Below are 21,643 nucleotides of genomic sequence, written 5' to 3' on the forward strand. Positions count from 1 at the left end.
ATGAAGAGCACCATGGGGGAAGGAACCTTGCCCCTGGAAAACATGCCCAAGAAGGGCTCAAAGACTCTCAAACCACCACAAAGGGGTCACATCTCCACCTTCAAAAATCCCGGGCAAGCTCCGGGGCAACATCAGGCTGTGTATGCAGCTGCGAGCACAGGAGCCTCGCTGGCGGGCGTTGCTGTGGGAGGTGAGTGCGGTGCTGCCCTGGCCGCTCACACCGCGGCGGTCACCGGGCCCCGGGCAGCCCCTGCTGATAACGCCGGGCTGATAAAAGCGGGCGCGGAGGGGCCGCGGCCGGGGAGGAGGCGACGGGCGGCAGGTGAGAGCCTGGCCCGGGCACCGCCGCTTTTCTCTCGTGGAGCGTTTGTTTCTCTGCCGGGGATGGGACTGGGCAGCCGGGGCTGATTTGGGGCTGAGCTCTGCGGCTCCCACCGCTTCCACCGGCAGCAGGCGGCTGGAGCTCTGCACGGGAGCGCTGCACGGGAGCGCTGCACGGGAGAGCTGCACGGGAGAGCTGCACGGGAGAGCTGCACGGGATCGCTGCACGGGAGAGCTGCACGGGAGCGCTGCACGGGAGCGCTGCACGGGAGCGCTGCACGGGAGCGCTGCACGTGAGAGCTGCACGGGATCGCTGCACGGGAGCTCTGCACGGGAGAGCTGCACGGGAGCGCTGCACGGGAGCGCTGCACGGGAGAGCTGCACGGGAGAGCTGCACGGGAGCGCTGCACGGGATCGCTGCACGGGAGCGCTGCACGGGAGCGCTGCACGGGAGCGCTGCACGGGAGAGCTGCACGGGATCGCTGCACGGGAGCGCTGCACGGGAGCGCTGCACGGGAGCGCTGCACGGGAGAGCTGCACGGGAGCGCTGCACGGGAGCGCTGCACGGGAGAGCTGCACGGGAGCGCTGCAGGGAGAGCTGCACGGGAGCGCTGCAGGGAGAGCTGCACGGGAGCGCTGCACGGGAGAGCTGCACGGGAGCGCTGCAGGGAGAGCTGCACGGGAGCGCTGCACGGGATCGCTGCACGGGAGAGCTGCACGGGAGAGCTGCACGGGAGAGCTGCACGGGAGAGCTGCACGGGATCGCTGCAGGGAGAGCTGCACGGGAGCGCTGCACGGGAGAGCTGCACGGGAGTGCTGTACGGGAGCGCTGTACGGGAGAGCTGCACGGGAGCGCTGCACGGGAGCGCTGCACGGGAGAGCTGCACGGGAGAGATGCACGGGAGAGCTGCACGGGATCGCTGCACGGAAGAGCTGCACGGGAGCGCTGCAGGGAGAGCTGCACGGGAGCGCTGCACGGGAGCGCTGCACGGGAGAGCTGCAGGGGAGCGCTGCACGGGAGAGCTGCACGGGAGCGCTGCACGGGAGAGCTGCACGGGAGCGCTGCACGGGAGCGCTGCACGGGAGAGCTGCAGGGGAGCGCTGCACGGGAGAGCTGCACGGGAGCGCCTGGAGCGCGGTGCTGCTGTGGTCAGGGGCTGCTCTGCAGGGACGGGGCTCAGCCCGGAATTTTAGGGTGCATTTGAGGCAGCTTCACAGTGGGCGCTCAGCCCACAGCTCTGGGGTCATTCTGGGAGCCGATTGCTTGGGGCAGCCTTGGGAGATGAGTGGGTCAGCTTTGGGAAAAACACCCCGAGCATCTGTTAAACGGCTATTAAATACTTCACACTCTTTCTGCAGCCCATGTTAAAGGAACAGCTAGGCTATTAATGAATAAATTCAGATTAAAACACAAATACAAATGCTGTATTTTATAATTCTGGGGATAGAGTGATACCCAGCTCATGGTTGGCTCTATTGAGGAACACAAACAGTTCACTTGTGGTGATTTTTGTAGCAGCATTCTAAATATTGAAGTATTATTTCCTCCATACTTCCGGTATAACTTCTAATCTGAATATCCTCAACCCCAGGCTAATCAGGAATAAAGATAATACAGTCCTTACATGTTTTTATGTGACATCTTTTGTGACATGATTACTTGCAAGGAGGACTCTTGGAATTTAAGGGCAGAGAAGCAGAGGTGTAGAGGACCTGCTGTGCTATCCTGGCCCTTCCCTCTTCCCCACCAGCTCTCCCTTGCACACTCTGTGTGCTGCCCTGGCAGCAGATTCTGGTCTATTTGTGTTGCTCCTGAAGTCCCAAGCAGCACGTTCCCAGGAGTGCTGGCACTCCCTGGGACAGGAGCCTGCTCCTTCTCCCCATGGCACTGAGAGGACCTCCCAGGCACCTGGAAGCATTGCATTGGGCAGGGGATGCTTCATGAGCTCCCTTGACACGTGCCATCCTTGGCATGGACCTTCCCAATGCATCCACGAGTTCTTGGTCTTCACTTACATTTCTTTGCAGGGATGAAGGCAGAAGGCTTCCTGCAGTCGCTGGTGATCCTCAGCCTGTTCCAGGCATCTGTATCCTCTTCCTATGGTATTGTCCTTCCCTCAGGCTTTGCAGATCAAGGGATTTTCTGAGTGGGAAAGACAAGGCTATGTCTGGAAGAGCCTGTCATGCGGCAGCACAACCCTGAAAAAGTGCCAGAAGGAGCACAGTTTATACATCCTGTGGCACCAATCTTGGCTCTTTCAGGTTTTTACAGGTTCACATCCTGCCTGATTCCTTAAAATCAGGTAAAAGGAGGTCAGTTCCCAGCACTGGTCCATGCCCACAGAACCCTCCCTGTGCCGGCAGCTGAGAGAGCTACCAGGGCCAGTGGAGTGTGAGGATGGGGCAGCCACTCCCCCTCTTCCAGCCCTGAATCACTGCTCCAAAACATATAGAGACTTCCATCTGTTAATTTACAATGGCAAATCCTTATGAAAAGCACATGCCTGGCTGTTCATTTGTCTCAAACATTGGTCCAGCCAATGATTTTTCTCATCAGGACTGTCCAAGAGCTGAGCTCTGGACTGATCTAGGAAGATATTTAAAAGAAACTAGGGAGATTTGGGAGATATTTAGCCCTTTGTGCTATTTTCTGAAGTTTTCCTCTTTCCCAGAAACTGTAGGAAAGTACTGTCACTCATAGAAGGCCTCAGGGCCTGTCCCCTCCCTTTCTGTGACCCACAGCCAACAGATGATGGAGATGAAATTCATTTTGGGAGCTCCCCCCAGGGCAGGAGCAGTGAAAATGGCAGGGGGTTGCAGGAGAGACTGAGGAAAACTGGGGGGAAATTGGGCTGGTTATAGAATCAAAGAATCCCAGAATGGTTTGGGCTGGAAGGAAGCATAGAGTTCATCTCATCTCCACCCCCTGCCATGGGCAGGGACACCTTCCACTATCCCAGGTTTCTCCAAGCCCTGTCCAGCCTGGCCTTGGACACTTCCAGGGATCCAGGGGCAGCCACAGCTTCTCCGGACAACTTGTTCAAATGCTCTGCTGTGAAAGAGCAGGATGGATGGTGCCTGCACCTCTCACTGTTTGGGGCTGTTTGAAGCCTCCACTGATGGAGGGACTCTCTTCATGCCCAGAAGAGACTCTCAGACTCCCCTGAGGAATATATTTATATGCAGATATCTGCAGGGTGAGCAGCACTTGCCCATGGCACTGCAGTGTCCAGTCCCTGGCTCCTGGAGGCACAGAGATGCTGCCTGCCGACCCCCTCACCTCTGCTCCTCCCTTTCCCTGCTCAGATGTGCCTCTGGAGCTGTCGGACACGTCCCTGATAAACAGCGTGGCCGAGGCCTGTCAGCTGGTGGATGCTGGCTGCAAGCACACACGGGACCGGTGAGAGCCGGGCTGGGTCTGGCGCATCCTGTCCCTGTCCTCTGTCCCTGTCCCTTGTCCCTTTCCATGTCCCCATCCCCTGTCCCTTTCCCTGTCCCTCTCCCTCTCCCCTGTCCCTGTCCTCTCCTGCACCACAGCTCCCCCACCTCTCCTCCTCCCCGCAGCACAGGGAGAACAAGGTGGGGAAATCCGGCTGTCATCCAGCTCTTATCTGCTCACCCTGATTTTATACCAGTCTGTTGGGTCACCAAGAGCTGGGACCTCCTCTGTGCTGCTCCTTCCAGCTCGGTTTCCAGAGAATCAGAGTCACAGAGCGGTTTGGGTTGGAAGGGATCTTAAACTCATCTCGTTCTAGCCCCTGCCATGGACAGGGACACCTTCCACTATCCCAGGTTTCTCCAAGCCCCATCCAGCCTGGCCTTGGACACTTCCAGGGCTGGGGCAGCCACAGCTTCCCTGGGCACCCTGTGCCAGGGCCGCCCACCTTCACAGCTGCACCTGATGCCATTGCTGGGCTCTGTTGCACCCTGAGGGGTGCTTCTGAGCAGGAGCCCTGAGCTGAGACCAGCACAGGCTCCTGCTTATTTCCAGCGGTTCCCACCCATGGATGCAGCAAACAGCTGGAAGCTGCAGTGAGGACATTTTGTGGGATTCCCAGCCATGCTTTGGGAGTGTCCAGCTTCCTACCAGCCCATACCTGTCCCCTGCCAGCAGCCACACTCTGAATCTCCTCCCTGGCTTGGGGACTCCTCCAGCTGAGAGGAGGCTCCAGCAGCTTTAGGACAGGGCTGCCTGCAGACATTTGAGGTCTTTGGGCAGTGACAGCCATGAACTGGATAATAGCTGAGTGAGATTTGGTGCCTCATGGATGTGATTTGCCTTCTGGCAGGTGGAGCTGGGCAGTTTCAGAGACTCCTCTCCTGCAAGTCTCTCTGCTGCTCTATGGAGGGTGGTGGGAGCAGTCCTGACCTCTCCCAGTGACTCTCTCCAGCAGTTCAGACTTGGGACATGCCATACCTGATGCTCAGGTGTGCAACTGCAGGATCCCTGCCCATTTCAGATTTGGGGTTCTTGTCCCTTGCAGCATAAAGAAGAACCTGCAGAACAATGCCTTGACCCCAGCAGAGCTCCTGAGATATTTCAAGCAGCCAGCGGAGGGGACACGAGCAGCTCTCCGGGCAAAGGATTATCTGCACACCACCCTGAGCCTGCTCAAAGAGAGGCTGCAGTGGGCTGTGAGGGGGGACTTCAGCGTCACAGGCAGGATCTCCCTTTGCTGGGAGGAAGGCAGAGGAGGAAAACACAGGGCTTGGTCACTGGGGCTTGGGAGGAGGGAAGGAAAGGGGGTTGTGATGGGCTCTAACAAATCTCTCCCATGTGGCTGCTGTGAAGCAAAGCTGAGTTATTTTTCTGTGCTCTTTTTACCATCTTGAACATTATTTGGGGATTTTTCAGTTAATGAAAGTGTTTTGTACTCTTCTCTGGCTCCTTCTGCTGTATTGAGGTTCATGTTCCAACGAGTCAAACTTGGAAGGCTTTGGTAAGATATTCCACTGCTTGAGTAGGGAATGAGCAAACCCAGAGGTGACTCCCAGCGGCTTGGCCCCAAGGAAGGCAGTTCTTCAGCCAGACCTCTGACGGCACTGAACTCACGTCGCAGGCATGACGCTGCCCAAACAGAAAATGGGGAGATGTGAGAGGACATTTCAGTGTGTGTCTGGAGGAGCAACATCCTCTGTGTGATGGAGTCAGGCCAGGCCAGGCTGCTGAGAGAAGGAGGCAAATCAGGGCCAGTGAGAGGAACAGCTCAGGGACACACAGGGAGGATTCCTGCCATATAAATATGAACTCATGGGTATCATGGAATGGTTTGGGTGGGAAGGGACCTTAAAGCCCATCCAGTGCCACCCCTGCCATGGGCAAGGATACCTTCCACTGTCCCAAGGTGACACCCTCCCAAGGTGAGGGCTTCCTCCAAGCCTCATCTAGCCTGGCCTCAAACACTTTCCCAACATTACGGTAAAGCACTGGCAGGATAAGACACATCATGGCATGCTCTGGATTTGCTCCAGGACAGAGGAGCTGGAAGGCGATGGCAGAACTGCTGGTGCACAGCTCCAGCCTCTCCACCCAGGACTGATGCTCCAGCACCACTACAGAGCCCTGTGAGGGCCGCCTGGTGCCCCCTCTCACCTCCCTGCCCAGTGGCTTTTTAAACCATGCTGTGACCCAGACTGTTGGTGGCAGCAGTGACCAGGAAACCTCCGAGGGACGGGATGTGCAGCGAGCAGCAAGCGCCGAGGAGTATCTTCCCTATGGAGACAGACTGGGAGAGCTGGAGGTCAACCTGGGGAAGAGAAAGTTCTGAGGAGACATTAGAGCCCCTTACAATGCCTAAAAGGACTTATAAAAAAGAGGGAGCGACTTTTTACATGGGTAGATAGTGACAGGAAAAGAGGGAATGGGTTTAAACTAAAAGAGGAGAGATTAGGATTATATGTTAGGAAGAAATTGCTGGCTGGGAGTATGCTGAGGCCTTGGCACAGTTTGTCCAGAGAAGTTGTGGCTGCCCTGTCCTTGGAAGTGTCCAAGGCCAGGTTGGAGCAACTTGGGAAGGTGTCTCTGCCCTTGGCAGGGCTTTGGAGCAAGATGACTTTTAAAGTCTCTCCAACCCAAACCATTCTGTGATTCTGTAAGATTTTCTGATTGAACTCTGTCGCTTGGCTCCTGTGCAAAGACAAATGTGCCCAGCAAAGCACAATGCCCCTGGTGAGCCCAGCCACAGAAGTGTTCTTTTCCAGGCAGCTCCAAGCAGGGGCGAAACACACTGGAAGCTGCTTCCAGGGGAAAACTTGTAACAGCTCCTAGGATGGCTTTGTCTGCATTTTATGGTGGAGATAAAAAGGGAGAGGAGAGGAAATGCCAATACGAGAAAACCATTCTGGTGCTGCATAAGCCTAACATGATTATAAATAAGACCTGACCACAGCTTTGCTCAGCTTGATGCTTTCCAAACCAGAAAAAGCATCTGCTGGTCAAAGAGGATCCTCGGCGCATCTTTGAGCTGGAAGATTTAAATGACAGTATATTGTGGTTGTGCAGATGATGCTGGGTAGAGGTACAAGGGTACAGGAAAACCTTTTCCTAAGCAAACCCAGCAAGGCCAGTGTGTTCCAGCATATTTTTTCTCCCTTGTTCCCTGCAAGACTTGCTGACTCCGGCTCAGATGGGGGTGATCTTCAAGGCCACTGGATGTGACCAGCAGGATAAGAAGATAAGAAAATAAATTGTACCTCTTCTGGCTACAGAACCATCACTGGCGAGTGCAACAACAGGTGAGGGGCTGTGTCAGCAGGAGGATGGATGGATGGATGGATGGGACAGGAGGAGAAGAAATGGCCTCAAGTTGCACCAGGGAGGCTCAGGTTGGACATCAGGAGGAATTTCTTCCTGGAAAGAGTGGTCAGGCATTGGAACTGCCCAGGGTGCTGGTGGAGTCCCCGTTCTTCAAGGTGTCCAAGGAAGGACTGGATGTGGCATTCAGTGGTCTGGGCTGGTGGTTAACCTAAATTATTCTATGAATGGATGCATTCTCTATAGCTAGAACTAGACCCACTTCCCCAGGGATGATCCACACAGGCACCTTGTTTTTAGGGTTTCACACTCCACAGTATTTCCTAGTAATGTGTGGAGCTGTTAATTCCAGTCCTGATTGGAAGGTTCCCGGTGTTGTACCTGAACCAGCTCTTTGCCAAAACAGGAGGAGCTCCATGTTGAGGACAGACTCTTTGACTGGGTCTCCAAGGGTTTCCTGACCCAAATCCATACTGGGCATGATGTAGCCATCCCCTTGCCCCACAGTGTGCGTGGGAGGAAATCTGGGCATATGGGCTGGGAGAGAACCTCCCGCACCTCCCACGGCTGGAATGGGAACATGGGAGAAACACAGGAAGCTGCTGAACAAAGGGTGTTTTATAGGGATAGTTCAGAAACATTCCCGGGAAAAACAGAGCTGGGAAGCTCCTGGGAGCAGCTGAGGCAGAGGAAGGAGCTCAGCCAGCTCTTCCTGTCCCAGGGTGCTTTAGCCTTCAGGGGGTTGTATAAGAACTGAGGCGAGACCTTCCTGCCTCCTCCCACTTCAGGGGGGGATGTGGGCTCTGGGATAAAGATCCGTCCATCACCCCTGATCCAGACCTGAGGCCCTGGGGAAGGTGTGCTCAGCTTTGCTCTGTCTCTCCACTGCCTGGGGCAGTGCTACACCCTCTGTAGGTGAGAGGCCACCACAGAACACACTTTGGACATGCGCTACAAAGAAAGCATGTTAGTACTCTAATTAAGGTTTTAATAGTCTAATCAAACTACAGTGAAGTCACAGAATGGTCTGTGTTGAAAGCGATTTTGAAAAGGTTTAAGGGTCATCTAGTCCAACCTCCTGCCATGGGCAGGGACATCTTCAGCAATGACCTTCAAAAAATCACCCAGCACATAACTTCACAGTCCAAATCCCCCAACTTCTGTTCGAGACCATAGGTAATTCCATTTCAAGGTTCTTTCCCTTTTCTCTGGTATTCAGCTTCCAACTTTGTTTTCCAACCACAGTCTGAGGTTGAGGGCCTTTCTTCAGGCTCGATGACACCAGGGACACTTGAGTTCTAGCCTGGGGGAAGATGAGGCTTGGGGCAGATTATTAAAGGTCTTTTCCAAGCTAAACAATTCTATGATTATTATTGTTATTAATCCTGAGGTTTACTGATAGCACCAAACCTATAGAGCTGCAGCAGTTCCCCAACTGGGAACTGCTCCCATTCCAAGGTCCATGTCTCTCCATATCCACAAGCTCTTGGCTCCAACTATTTGCTGTTTGTCCATTGCCTATGACAGGAGGAACCCATCCCTAGGAGCCTCCAACAGAGCCCTGGCCAGGTGGCTGCCAGCAGAATATGAGGATGGCGTGTCTGTGCCCCGTGGGTGGAGAGAAGGAAGGCGTTTCTCTGGATTCCCCCTTCCACTGGTAAAGTCAGTACCAGTCTCAGAACACAGTGTCAGGCCTAGGGACTGGCAGTTCTAGGACAGGCTGCAGGCATCAAAGGGCCCATCCACCAGCTGGAATTGTGGATCAGGTTAGAGCAGCTTGAATTCACCAGCTGCAGGGTGACGGTCTGAGAATATACAGGGGGATCCATTAGGAATGCTTTCTAAGTCCCATGCCTTCAGGAAAAGCAAAGGAAAATTAATCTGATTGCTGCAGAATCACAGGAGGAATACAGAATTACACAATGTGTTCTTTTAAACTGGGTGCATTTAAGCCAAATTATTTTACTTACCTTTTTTGATTTATGGCAGTTGTTCTTTCCTGAAAAGCAATTATGCCAGAGGACAAAGTGAGCCAGGGAATCCCCAGAACAAAAGATGTATGACCAGAAGTGCTATGTGGGTGTAGTGCAGGTTGTGGCTCTCATGGCACCTGGATGTGAGCACAGACACTGTGGGGCAGCTGCTGGTCACTTGAACTTGGTGCAACAACAGCTCTGATGAGGAGCTGGGGTTGTATTCATTGGATTTGTTTGACTTCCTAACCCTGCTCCACAGCACAGTGTCCACTTTTACCTTTTACTGTATTAACACATGAATGTGAGGGAACTGTGGTGGCTGGGGAAGGGTTGAGAAGGGAGGGAGGGCTTTGAGATAACTTTCAGAAATTCCCTGGAGCTATTTTTCTTCTGTTTCCATTAAAAAAAAAAAAAAAAAAAAAAAGGAGTCTTTAAAATTTGTTTTGTCTCCCTTTCCCAGGCTTGCTTAGCTGTTTCTCTAAGTCCATCAAGGGACAGTCTTGGCCTGGAGGCTCAGAACCCTGCCTAGAGCCAGAGCAGTGTAGTGCTCAATGAAGGGCACTTGGTGATACTGACACCTTCCTGCACAGACAGATTTGGGGTTCTTTGTCTGTAAAGCACAAGAAGTACCCTGGGAATTTTTGCTGATGACCCCACAACTGGATGCACCCATTCACACACATCAATTCCCATCAAAGTGCTCTGCCTCCATCCCTGCAGGTCCGACAAGTGTCCAATGAGATTGTCCGCTTCCCCCCCGAGCAGCTGTGGATGGACCAGCAGAGATCCCTCATGTTCATGCAGTGGGGCCAATTTATTGACCACGACCTGGATTTCAGCCCAGAAACCCCAGCCAGAATCCCCTTTGGTGGTGAGACAGGCTGTGACACCAGCTGTGCCAAGGAGCCTCCCTGCTTTCCCATCCAGGTACTGGCAGCCTCCTTCTTCCAGGTGAGGGAGAGGGCATCTGCCTTCCAACCAGGAGATGTTGGTGGCTCTCCTGGTCCTTGGCCATGGAGGAACATTCTCCCAGAACAGGCCAAGGAGGTCAGAGCACTCTGTGTGCTGGCAGCGCTGTGTTCCAGGGCCTCTCTCTGGGTTCAGGCACAGCCTTTGCCAGGTTTCCAGGCATTTGCCCATCTCCCTCAGCAATGTGGTTTTTCTTTGGAGGTGTAGTGTAAAGGTAGCACATGTGATGCCTGGAAAACAGGAAATGTCACAGACAGTCACTGGGGAGTCAAAAGCCCAGAAAACCCACAGGATTTGAGTGCTCTCTGCATGGGACAAGGGAGTGCTGAGATCTCCCAGCAGTGCCTGTGGCATTAGCAGTAGTCACATCATGGTCCGTGCCCCATTAGATCACAGAATCATTTGGGTTGGAAAAACACTCCAGAATCATCAAGTCCAACCTGTGCCCAATCCCCACCTTCCCCCCAGCACAGAGCACTGACTGCCACATCCAGGCCTTGGACTCCTCCAGGGATGGGAACTCCAAACCTCCCTGGGCAGCCCCTTCCAGTGCCCAATAACCTTTTCCATGGGGAAATTCCTCCTGATGCCCAATCTGAGCCTCCCCTGGCCCAGCCTGAGGCCCTTCCCTCTCCTCCTGTCCCTGTTCCCCGGGAGCAGAGCCCGACCCCCCGGCTGTCCCCTCCTGTCAGGGAGTTGTGCAGAGACACAGGGTACCCCCCTGAGCCTCCTTTTCTCCAAATCATGTCCATGTCCCACCTGCAGCCCTAGTCTTCTCTCTCTGAAGTTCTGCTGCAGCTCTGGCTTCCACATGTCCTCCTAATTCCTCTCGAGGAAAACTATGATGGGATGGAACACCACTGAGTATTTCTCTGACGTGTTTGAGAATGCTGGAAGGGTCACAAGTTCTGGATGACAACTGTCTATGGTGTAGATATGGAGATAAGAAAACTGAGCCTTAAAGGTGCAATCCAATATATTTACTTTCAGGGGAAAAACTTTAGGAATCCATTGGCCTTTAGGGAAATCTAGGTGTCTCCAGGCTGTTTAGGACTTGGGCTCCAGAAGCAGCATCTCTGCTGTCAATCTGACCCTTCATTCAAGATTTATGCTGGAGACTTATGTCCTGTGAGAGGGCTCCTGCCTGGCTCCATCTCCTGAGCCATCGATGAATTTTCCTTTTCTCCATCTTCAGATCCCACCCAACGACCCCCGAATCACCAACAGGAGTGGTTGCCTCCCTTTCTTCCGCTCAGCTGCCACCTGTACGCAGGGCAGGGTGGTCCGGGAGCAGATCGACGCGCTGACCTCATTCCTGGACGGCAGCGAGGTGGCCGTGGCCGAGCGGCTGCGGGGCCGGAGCAGCCAGAGGGGCCTCCTAGCTGTGAACCACAACTTCACGGACAGGGGCAGGGCGTACGTGCCTCTCGGCCCCATGAGGAAAGAGCCCTGCCTCAAGGCCAGCGGGGCAGCTCGAATCCCTTGTTTCTTTGCAGGTGAGTTGGGTGCTTGATCCCCAAACCTGGAATCTGGAGCAGACAATTCCACCAGCTCCAGTTCCCTTCTTTAGCTGTTTGTTTTTCTCATTTAAGTAGGAAATGGAACAGAGTACATTATGAAAGACTGATACAGGCTCTGCTAAGTAGGAGGAAGGTCTTCACCATCTCCAAGTCTTCTTTGTGAGAATAAACCTGAAGTGAAGGTGTCCCATCCATGCTCAGCAGCTCTGGTGTAGGACCCAGAGTGACCTAGGAACCAGTGCCATGATGGAGCCAAGCAGGCACAGCAATGGCAGCCTGGCCTGGGGGCAATGGCTGGTCCATACTTGTACTTCCATGGTGGTCTCTATCCCAGCAGGATGGGAACAGGTGTGTAAGTACTGTGCTGGGTCACAGCAGGAAAATTTGCATGTCCCTGATGTACTGTGAGAGGAGCTTGGAACACAGCTGGAATGAGAATGAGGCCAACACCAGACCAAGGTGGCCTTTTAACGTGTGTTTCCACCACTGTGAAGGCTGGGGGAGCACTGGGAGCATTCTGGCCAGGCCAGTCCATCAGGACCCCCTCCTGCTACATTTATCCTTTGTCACACTTTTGGTGTCTCCTTGACCCCTTCTTCAACCCAAAATAACTCCTTTGGTCCTGGGCATGGTCTCCCAAAGCCAGACAGGCTCCCAAAGCCAGACAGGCTCCCAAAGCCAAGCCTTCCCTCCATGCAAATTCCTGCACAGCCAGCACCCTCTTCCCCCCTGCTGCCCCTTGCAATGTTCTGACCCCAGCTCACAGAGACAGAACTGACCTGACGGATCCTAAGCATTATTCCCTTCTCCTGGTGCTGCTACTGAGAACCAGGAGGTTTCCACAAGCCTGTGGGACCCCAGAGATGGTAGATCTCATGATAGATCTCTGATAAATCTCATGAATTAGTGTCTCACTCCCTGGCCTATTTCTTTTGGGGAACAGGACTTTCCAGCTGTCTCCTGCTGGTTCTGGCCACACCAGGCTGCTTGTGGCACTGCTGGAGGAAGCTTCAGGGCATGACAGGTCTCATCAGCTGTGGAGCTACTTTCTACTCCCTTGGCCCCTTTCATATCTGTCTGAAGTTCCTCTGAACATCCCCATGGTCCTTGGATTCCATCAGCTCCCTCCTTTAAAGTGTTTCATGCTTCCTCCAGGCTCCCACAGCATTCCACCTGTCCCACAAGTTGTTCCAGGTGTTCACCTGCTCCCCAAGTTCTGTGCAGGTGTCCCTTGGTGAGGACCACGCAGGACCTGTGGCCAAAGGCAGGTGCCCAGTGAGAAGCAGAGTGGGCAGGAGTATCAGATACTTCCCAGGAGGGGCTTCTGGCCCCTGTGGTCTCTCAGGAAGGAGCAATTCCTGTTCCATGGCTGGAACAGACCTATCAGTTCTTTTATAGCCTTCAGTTCAGGCTGCTTCAGAAGTGCCTTTGAAAATTCAGCGTCTCAGTTGTGACTTTTCCGGTCCCTGAGAACAGGGGGAGTTTTACATGTGCAGTCGCCTCCCAGGGTTCAGCATTTCTTCCCGGAGCTCTGTTGGAAGCCCTGGCTGGATGCATTCTGCTCATGGAAACCTCACAGTGCTGCCTTTATTCCTCCTTCCGCAGTTCCTCACAGGCAGCCTTTGAGAGTGGATGAAAAGGGCTCTGTGCCAACTGCAGGAGAAAATCCCTCTATTTACTGTGGGACAAGGGGACTAAATATGACATATTTACTTTTCTCTGCGTGCTCTATACTCTCATCACCTGCTTGCTCTTGCATTTCCTGCCCCAGATGTTTGAAGAAGGATTTGATATTTCATTGTGATGCTGTTTGTAATTTATTCCTCCAAGTTGACTCATTTTGCTTTTCCTTTTACTCCCCAGACAGCCTGTTTGTGACTGTCACCTTGCTTTGGCCATAGTTTCAGCTGGTTTGAAGAAGACTTTCTGACTTTCAGAGCTTCCTTGGCCATCTTGACTTTCCTCTACTGATTTGCATTTCTCTCTTGAGATGTGAGAACAAATATCTCTGATATGGGAGCCTGGAGAACGCCTACTAGTATTTAACTTTTTAAGTTAATGCTCCCAGCCTTTCACTGAAACTTTCCCCACCTCTCTGTGATTCTCAGCACAGCCAGGACAGTACCTGGCTTTTGTTGCCTCAGCAGAAATTCAGCTTTTGCCTGGTGCTGTCCAGGTTTTTCTCTCTGTGTCTGTGTTTCTTACCCATTTTCTTCACAACACAAATATTGAGACATCTAAAAATTCTTCTGTGTGTGTGTCCTGGTTTGGGACAAATTTGGGAGAAAACCCCTGTATAGGATCCCTCTAAGGAAGGAAACCTACGTGGCCCCTCCCTCCAACCGGTCCGGAAAAAAAAACCCAAAACCCTCTTTGGAGAAAAGTGGAAAAAACTATTTTACTAAACAAATGAAGTGCATACAAGTATAAAGAATGAATAATATGAAACAATGAAACCTCTTCTTCTGAAGTGAGATGGCAAATTGAGAAAATCCTTGCCGTGGGTGTAGCTCGGCTCTCTCTCTCAGTCTCTCCTCAGTCCCAGTCTCTCCGGCACTGCTGGAAAATGCCGAAGTCCAGGCCCCGGTGGGCCGCAGGTGCAGCCCACAGTGCTCCCCTGGGTTTTCAGTCCAGAGCAGGTTTAAACAGTTCCAAGAAAAAGGGAAAAAAAACAGTCCAGGGAACTTCTCTGCCCTAGATAGCTGAAACTAACTAAAAGCAAAAAAAAGATCTCTGTCTTGCAGTCTCTCCAAGCCTCCACCGAACACGCTGTCCGCAGCAGAATGTGGAGGAGTCAGGCAGTTTTCTCAAAACAAACTCCGCACTTCTCCTTGCTCTTAGAACCAGTCTTAAAGGCACAGGACTCAATATACAGCACAAACAGAACAGACGATTGGGGATACAGGCATCATAAAGTTACCCTAGGACAGTGTGCTTCCCAATGTGGCATTCCCATTCCAGTGTTGTGTGTGCCCCTCCCAGGTGACACCTGTGGAGTGAGATGCTGGAGCTGGCCTGCGTGCACACGCTCTTCATGCGGGAGCACAACTGCCTGGCTGGAAAGCTGAGGAGCCTCAATCCCCACTGGAATGATGAGAGGCTGTACCAGGAAAGATCCTGGGAGCTATGATCCAGGTACTAGCCATCATCCCACCTGTCCTGGCTCTGCCTGCAGTCTCACAAGGTTCACGTGTCAGGCTGTGCTAGTGTTGAGTGGCTAAAGGGTGCAGGTTTGCGGGTAAAAGAACCCAATTCTTTCCACCAGCACCTTTTGATCAAAACAAAATCACAGTTAAATGAAATGACAAGCACAAAGGGGTCCCCCTGAATCTTTGATGTCCCCCTGCTGTTAAATTTACAGAGTGCTTGATGAGGTTTTTAATGGTGTATTTTTATTTGAGGAACAGACAGAAAAGTCAGAGGAAAAGCTTTTCTAACTGTGTTTTGTACCTCATAAAAATGGTACTGGAAATTTGGATTAAAATTCCTCAGATTGTGAATCCCCTCCTCTCAATGATTCCCTGCCCATTGGAATGAGATGATCTTAAAGGTCCCTTCCAACCCAAACTATTCTGGGATTCTATGAAGAAGCCCCATGTGCTGGTGGGTGCAGCCAGTCACGGTGTCCCCTTGGGCCTGGGCTGTACCCCAAACTTGACACTGCATGGGATCCTCTGATCACACAAACACCTCTGTGCTTGGGAGGAAACTCCTGAAGACTCTTGTCCAGCCTCCAGTTTGGAGCAGGAAGGGCCTCAAAGCCAGATGAGGTTTTACATCTGGCAGGAAAGGCTGAATCCTATGAGTGAAAGGGATATGGGGTTTCCTAAGGCACCGCACCTCCTTTGAAGTCTGTCTTCTGAGCTGGTTGAACAAAAAAATCAAAAGTGGGAATATCAAAATGTTTATTTTTATGCTGTCAATTTAAATATTGTATTGTTGAAAAAGCATCATTGTGTTTACATCAACGGTTTAATCTTCATGCAGTATTCAGACAATTAATCCATTTTCTCCTGCTGACACAGATTTTTTTTAATTATATTGTGCTGCCTCCTCAATATCCCAGAGAGACATGAGAACAGGGTTGGAAATCTCTGCTGTGGGAGGACCCAGGGAGTCCTGTGGGTGGTGCTACCCCCATTATCTTCCAATGTTATCTTTGCCATCTGAGGCATGCAGGGTGCAATTCTGCCTGCCTGATGGGAACGGTGACAAGGAGCCAGTATTTGGGAGGTTTTGGCAGGCTTTTATCTTCACAGAATCGCAGAACCAATTCGACTGGAAACGACCTCTGAGATCGTTGAGTCCAACCTATTATTATGCTGCTCTAACCTGCCAGAGTGTTGTGGCAGAGAACATGAAAAACAACTTTGCTTCCACAGAAACTGATGGCCAAAACATTATCGGTTCACCCTTTTCTTGTTTCCTCCTAGATCATAACCTACAGGGATTATCTGCCTCTCTTATTGGGACACAAGTTCCGCAGGCTTATTCCTCGCTACCAGGGCTACAATGAGTCTGTGGATTCTCGGATATCCAATGTCTTCACCTTGGCTTTTCGCCTCAGTCCCCGCAACTGTTGGCCGCTTAGATGAATATTACAGACCCATGACTCCCAAAATTCAACTCAGAACCTCCTTCTTTGCGGTCTGGAGGATCATTCAAGAAAGTAAACCCTTTTCTGCAGCTCTGCAGTGTGGGTTTATTTCATTCATCCTTTCCTGCCCTCTCTTGATGAGCTCCTGCTGCAGCAAACTTAAAAGAAATTTGTGTTCAATGGCCTTTACTACCAGCCAGAGTTGTCCCAACAGAGCTGTCCCCTGTAGACAAGGGCAGCCCATCATGTTCCAGAATAGTCTGATGGCTTCATTGCTGTGACCTCCAAGAAAATTATTCAAAATATTTTCTTCTTAATTCTTTAAGTGAAGGGAAATTGATTCTCATGTAGTAGAAGCTTATAATTAAACATAAGTTGTGCTTACGTCTCTGGGGCCTTTTAGCCACGCACTGGCTCCCCTGCACTGCTCACGTGTCCCTGTTTCAGATGTAATTGATCCCAGTTTCCCTGTGCCACCTTTGCAGGGGGGATTGACCCCTGTCTCTGGAGCCTCATGGCCAACCAGGCCAAGCTGCTGACGCAGCAGCAGATGGTGGTGGGCGAACTCCGGGACTGGCTCTTTGAGCAGGTTGAAAGGATTGGGTTTGATTTAGCTGCACTCAACATGCAGCGCAGCCGAGATCATGGCCTTCCAGGTAAGTCAGCTGTGGGAGCAGAGCTTACAAAGAAAACCAAGTGGAAATCAAGCATTTTTGTGATTAAACACTGAGATTTGAGATTAAACACTTCTCCAGCCCATGCTTGGCTGAAATTACTCAGGAGTTGGATTCAGTGATCCTTATGCATCTCTCCCAATGCAGGATATTCAGTGATGTATGATGCTCTTTCCCAAACCTTTTTCCTGTTTCTGAACAATCACAGATAAGTGGGTGGATGTTGAGCACTGAAGGCAAAGCCTGACTAAAGCTGCATGAGAGATGTGGAGGCAGAAGAATGTGGGGCATTGCACAGACCAGAGTTTGGTGTTCAGTTTCCATTGTCCAAGTGAAAAAAACTGGTAAAATTGTTCAGCAAAAAGTTTGCAGTAGTGGAATTACAGATGTAAGTCCCCTGTGACTTCTCTGCAAGCATCTGTAGTGGTCCAGCCCGTCCATGCGTGACTGGAAGAGCAGATTCCAATGTGTAAAGAAAATCTCATAATAATTTCTCTATTAAATCTGTGTCCCAGAGAAATACAACAACCAAGCATGTCAGAACCACTCTCAGGGCTCTGCAAGGTGCAAAACCAGTGTAATGGCATTGCAAGACGGTCTTGAGAAATAGATTGTTGATTGCACTTCAGAGCTGGCTCCTGGGTGGGTCCTTGCTCAACAGTGTCATTAGGCTGATGTAAGAGCCCAGAGCTGCTGTGTCAGCAACGTCCTGTGAGATGCAACTGCGAGAGGGCTCCTCTTTCAAATTGGGATGAAAACTGAGCTGGATCCATGGGTTTTAAGCCCAGAGGTTTTGCTGTACATCCAGGTGCATCATCAGCTCACAGGACTGCTCTGCCTTGGCCACAACATAAGGCTGCAATTTTTCTGTGCTTTATTGAGTAACACCACCATGTAGAACCTGATGAGAATCACAAATCTTGCGTTTCCAGACCTGACATGGTGAGAGTAACATGTATTTCTAGTGAATTTGGGTTTAGTTTTAGGTCTCAGCCCACCTATGAGTGCTGTACTCCCTTATTTAGATATCCATTAAGGTAGTGATGGCATAGCAAGGTCAAAAACCCTCCCTAATTAATTTTCTGGTTAAGCAAATTCTCAGAGACCTGAATTGTTTGATAGTGGTGTCATTCAGGCACCATATGCTGTGTCTTTTGCTCTCAATGCTCCCTGGTTTTTAGACATAAGACAGTAGTTTTGGGTTGCATATCAGGAAAAAATTCTTTCCTGTGAGAATGGGGAGACCCTGGCACATGGTGCCCAGAGCAGCTGTGGCTGCCCCATCCCTATAAGTGCTCAAGGCCGGGTTGGACACTGGGGCTTGGAGCAGTGGAAGGTGTCCCTTCCCATGGCGGTGGGTAGAATGAGATGAGCTTTATTATTTCTTCCAGTCCTAATAATTCCATTATTCCATGATATCCTGCTTACATCCGAGGTGTTTGCTGCAGCATCATTTCATCCCCTCCACCAAGATGCAGAATTATGCACCAGTTGTGACTCAGTGGATTTTTGGCTGTTTGCAGCCCAGAAAAATCAGTCCAGCTGGCAAAGTCTGGTGGCTGAAGTAACTCGGGCTGTGTGAAGTGGATGGCTTGTCCCCATGGCTGAAGCAGGACCAGCTGTGGAGAAGCACTTGGTCATTCTGCTGTTGTACAGAGAGAGGGGCCCTCAGCATCTTGTCAGGGTTCACTTTCAGTGAAGGCAACATCAGTTGCATCCTTGCTGAGTGGAGCAGAACATTGCTGGAAGGTGGTGGAACAACTCCCGCCTGCAAAGACATGGCTCTCCCAAAACAGCATTGAAAGGCCAGGCAGTAGGAATTGGCTCTGGAGGAGTGGGAAGGCAGTAGCATTAACAGAAATATAGAAAAATGTTTTAAACATTTCTGGTGGTGTCCCAGCTTTGGGAAAGAGAGTGAAAAATCTTTCTGGGCGAGGGTAGCGCATTACTGCTCTATCTGCTCTGACATCCAACTGTTTGCAGGTTACAGCTCCTGGAGAAAATTCTGTGGGCTCTCACAACCCTCTGGAGTGAAGTCACTTGGTCAAGTGTTGAGGAATCAGAACCTGGAAAGGAAGTTCCTGCAGCTCTATGAGACACCAAAGAACATTGACATCTGGATTGGGGCCCTTGCAGAGCCCTTTGTGAAAGGAGGCCAAGTTGGGCCTCTCATGGCTTGTCTCATTGGCACCTAGTTCAGGAACATTCGTGATGGGGACAGGTAAGAGGAAAGATGGGTATCCCAGCCCTAAACACAGGGAGGCTGGAGTTTATGCAGATTCCTTCACACAGACCTGAAAACTACTCCAGTTGTTTGTTGCCTTTTTTTCAGTACTCTTTCAAAAGTTTCATTTTCTTTGTAGTGACGTTCTTACCCACTGATGGTTGAGATCCTGGGCTGAGATCCCTTCCTGGCAAAGTGATATCTCACTATTTCTTCTTCGCTCCCCCAGTTCTGAACTGAACCCTCTGCTCTGACATGTGGCAGGGTTTGGTCTTTGCTTGTGATGGATGTGGTGGGTTGGGGTTTTCTTGTCAGCCAAAATCACTTCAGCAGTGCTGAAGTTTCAACACACCTGAATTCCTGCTCCTCTTTGAGGTTGCTCAGGGGCTGCAGGTACAGCAATGAGTTATGTTCTCCATTTTAAGCTTTCTGAAGCAAGATCCCTGTACCTGCCAGCAATATTGCCTGAAAATGGGATCACAACCCATGTTTCTGGGAAACAGTTCTGCTGAAAAAGACTTAGGACAAGCTCAAACACCAGGATGAGGAGCTTAGAGTCAAACAGTCGGTCACGTGCCTAGAAATCCTGTTTTTACAGCAGGAAATAAACCCTTTTCTAAAAAATTGGGTAATACAGGGCTTGTTCCAACATGGCAATCATTTGGCTGTAACCACAGCCTGTGCACAGTCTGTGCAGCCTTTCCTATCCAAAAGAGGGTACCTGTGCCTCATCTGAGGACAATTAATTCAGTTGCAGCTTCGTTACCTGTTCATGGCCAAAAGAAAAGCAAGATAATTATCCAACTAGTGAGTCAGGGCTCTCTTAAAATTTGTTCTTGGCAGAAGAAACTAGTATAAATGGGAATTAATATTGTGGGAGTCATCAATGTGAAGAAGGCAGAAGGCAAGAATCTGTTGCGTCTTCTTTCTCCTGCAGGTTTTGGTGGCAGAACCCTGGGGTTTTCACTCCTCGCCAGCGCTGTTCATTGGCCAAAATCTCCTTGTCACGAATAATATGTGACAATACCGACATCACTAAGGTATCAAGGAATATCTTTCAGGCTAACAGATACCCCCGTGGCTTTGTGAGCTGCAGTCAGATCCCAAAGCTGGACCTCAGACCCTGGAAGTCAAAGAGCACTGAGGAGCAAGGTATGATCTGCAAACAGCAGCAGGTCCTGCCTGCAGACCCCTGAGAAAGCCAGACCCTGGGGTATAAAACTGAGCTACCTAACATGGGGCTGGACCTATGTGCCAGGTACAGCTTTAGGTACTCCAGTTCACCAGGTGTACTTAGAGTGGCTCCTACAAAATGCAGATTTTCTGACAGACCAAGCTAAGTGCCCTATTCTGGGATTTTTTTCTAACGAGGAAAGGCTGAGGGAGCTGGGGCTGTTCAGCCTGGAGAGGAGCCCCAGCTGAGAGGGGCCCTCAGCCCTGGGTGTCCCTGTGTGCAGGGAGGGGCAGAGCAGGGCCCAGGCTCTGCTCCGGGGGCCAGCAGTGGCACCAGAGCCACGGGCAGGGCCTGAGCCCAGCAATTCCCCCTGCACAGGAGGCACAACTTCTGCCCTGGGCAGTGCCCAGCCCTCAACAGGCTGCCCAGGGAGGGGCTGGAGTCTCCTCAGCGGGGATATTGCAGAGCCCTGTGGGCACAATCGTGTGCCCTGTGCTCTGGGATGGCCCTGCCTGAGCAGGGAGGTGGCACCAGGGACCTGCTGTGGTCCCTTCCTGCCTGAACCATTCTGGAATTCTGGGATTTTTTTTTTTTTTTTTCTAATTAATAGACTTTCCATTTAGCTCTTCACTGTTGATGCCAGGGTTTCCTGCATGGGAAGCAATGCCCTGACTGGGAAGGCTGCTCTGTCTGTCTGTCTGTCAAGATGCTGTTTGTCAGTACATCCTTGTAAGGCCAAAAGCAACTCAACATTTGAAAACTAATTCCCAGTCTATGGAAGGGCTTCTGGTTTTGATGTCTGCTTCTACAGTTGTTGCCTATTTTTACACTATTTCTTGCACCTGCCTTTAGGATTTGTAAAATTCTTGAGGTCTAATGCCTTCTAAAATTGTTCCTGAAATCCCTGGGAAGTAGATGTAGAGTGGCTCTCCCTGGAGAAGGGCAGGGTGTTCCAGTGCCTTTTCCAAACAAAACATCCCTCCTTTCCTCTGATAGTCAGGTCCTGCTGCACTCTCATAGTACCGGTTTTCAATCCCTCCTTTCCAGCCTAACCTGTGGAAACAAATCACACAAGGTATCAGGGAGTTGTGGCAGGCTGTTTTCTGTTAACACAATGCTTTTTATCTCCTCTAGAAAAAGATTCTGGTGACTTTAAAAGCTGAACATTGAGGATTTCCCAGATGTCCAGACTTGGGAAGCTGCTGAGGTGAATTACTAATTTTTACTGTGTTTATGCTTTTACTGCCTGCAATGTTTGGGTATGGTTCTGTTATTTGCTCAACTTGATTTGCATGAAGCCTTGACAGTGGGATGGAGCCCAGGAATAAAGGAACTTTATGAAGAAATATCCCAGATCTCTGAAATCACTCAGTATCACAAAGCCAAGTGAAATGAGTTGTCCAGAGGCTGATCCCAAATCACACCAACTGCTGG

The 21,643-nt window shown here is 51.1% G+C and overlaps 1 protein-coding gene across 1 annotated transcript; it reads left to right on the forward strand.

Moving 5' to 3' along the window:
* LOC120761526 (eosinophil peroxidase-like) lies at window positions 1-20,231 on the forward strand. Its single transcript, XM_040082840.1, is given in 17 exon segments — window positions 1-190; window positions 451-1,152; window positions 2,350-2,424; window positions 3,628-3,721; window positions 4,806-4,981; window positions 6,928-6,986; window positions 6,989-7,056; window positions 8,603-8,732; window positions 9,772-9,978; window positions 11,216-11,520; window positions 14,538-14,647; window positions 14,650-14,675; window positions 15,974-16,101; window positions 16,103-16,209; window positions 16,623-16,793; window positions 18,795-19,032; window positions 19,973-20,231. Coding segments are annotated over 17 exon segments (3,045 nt in total).
* Window positions 20,232-21,643: the final 1,412 nt, after the last annotated feature.

This window comes from Hirundo rustica, chromosome 19, assembly GCF_015227805.2.
Source record: "Hirundo rustica isolate bHirRus1 chromosome 19, bHirRus1.pri.v3, whole genome shotgun sequence".
NCBI classification, from domain to species: Eukaryota; Metazoa; Chordata; class Aves; order Passeriformes; family Hirundinidae; genus Hirundo; species Hirundo rustica.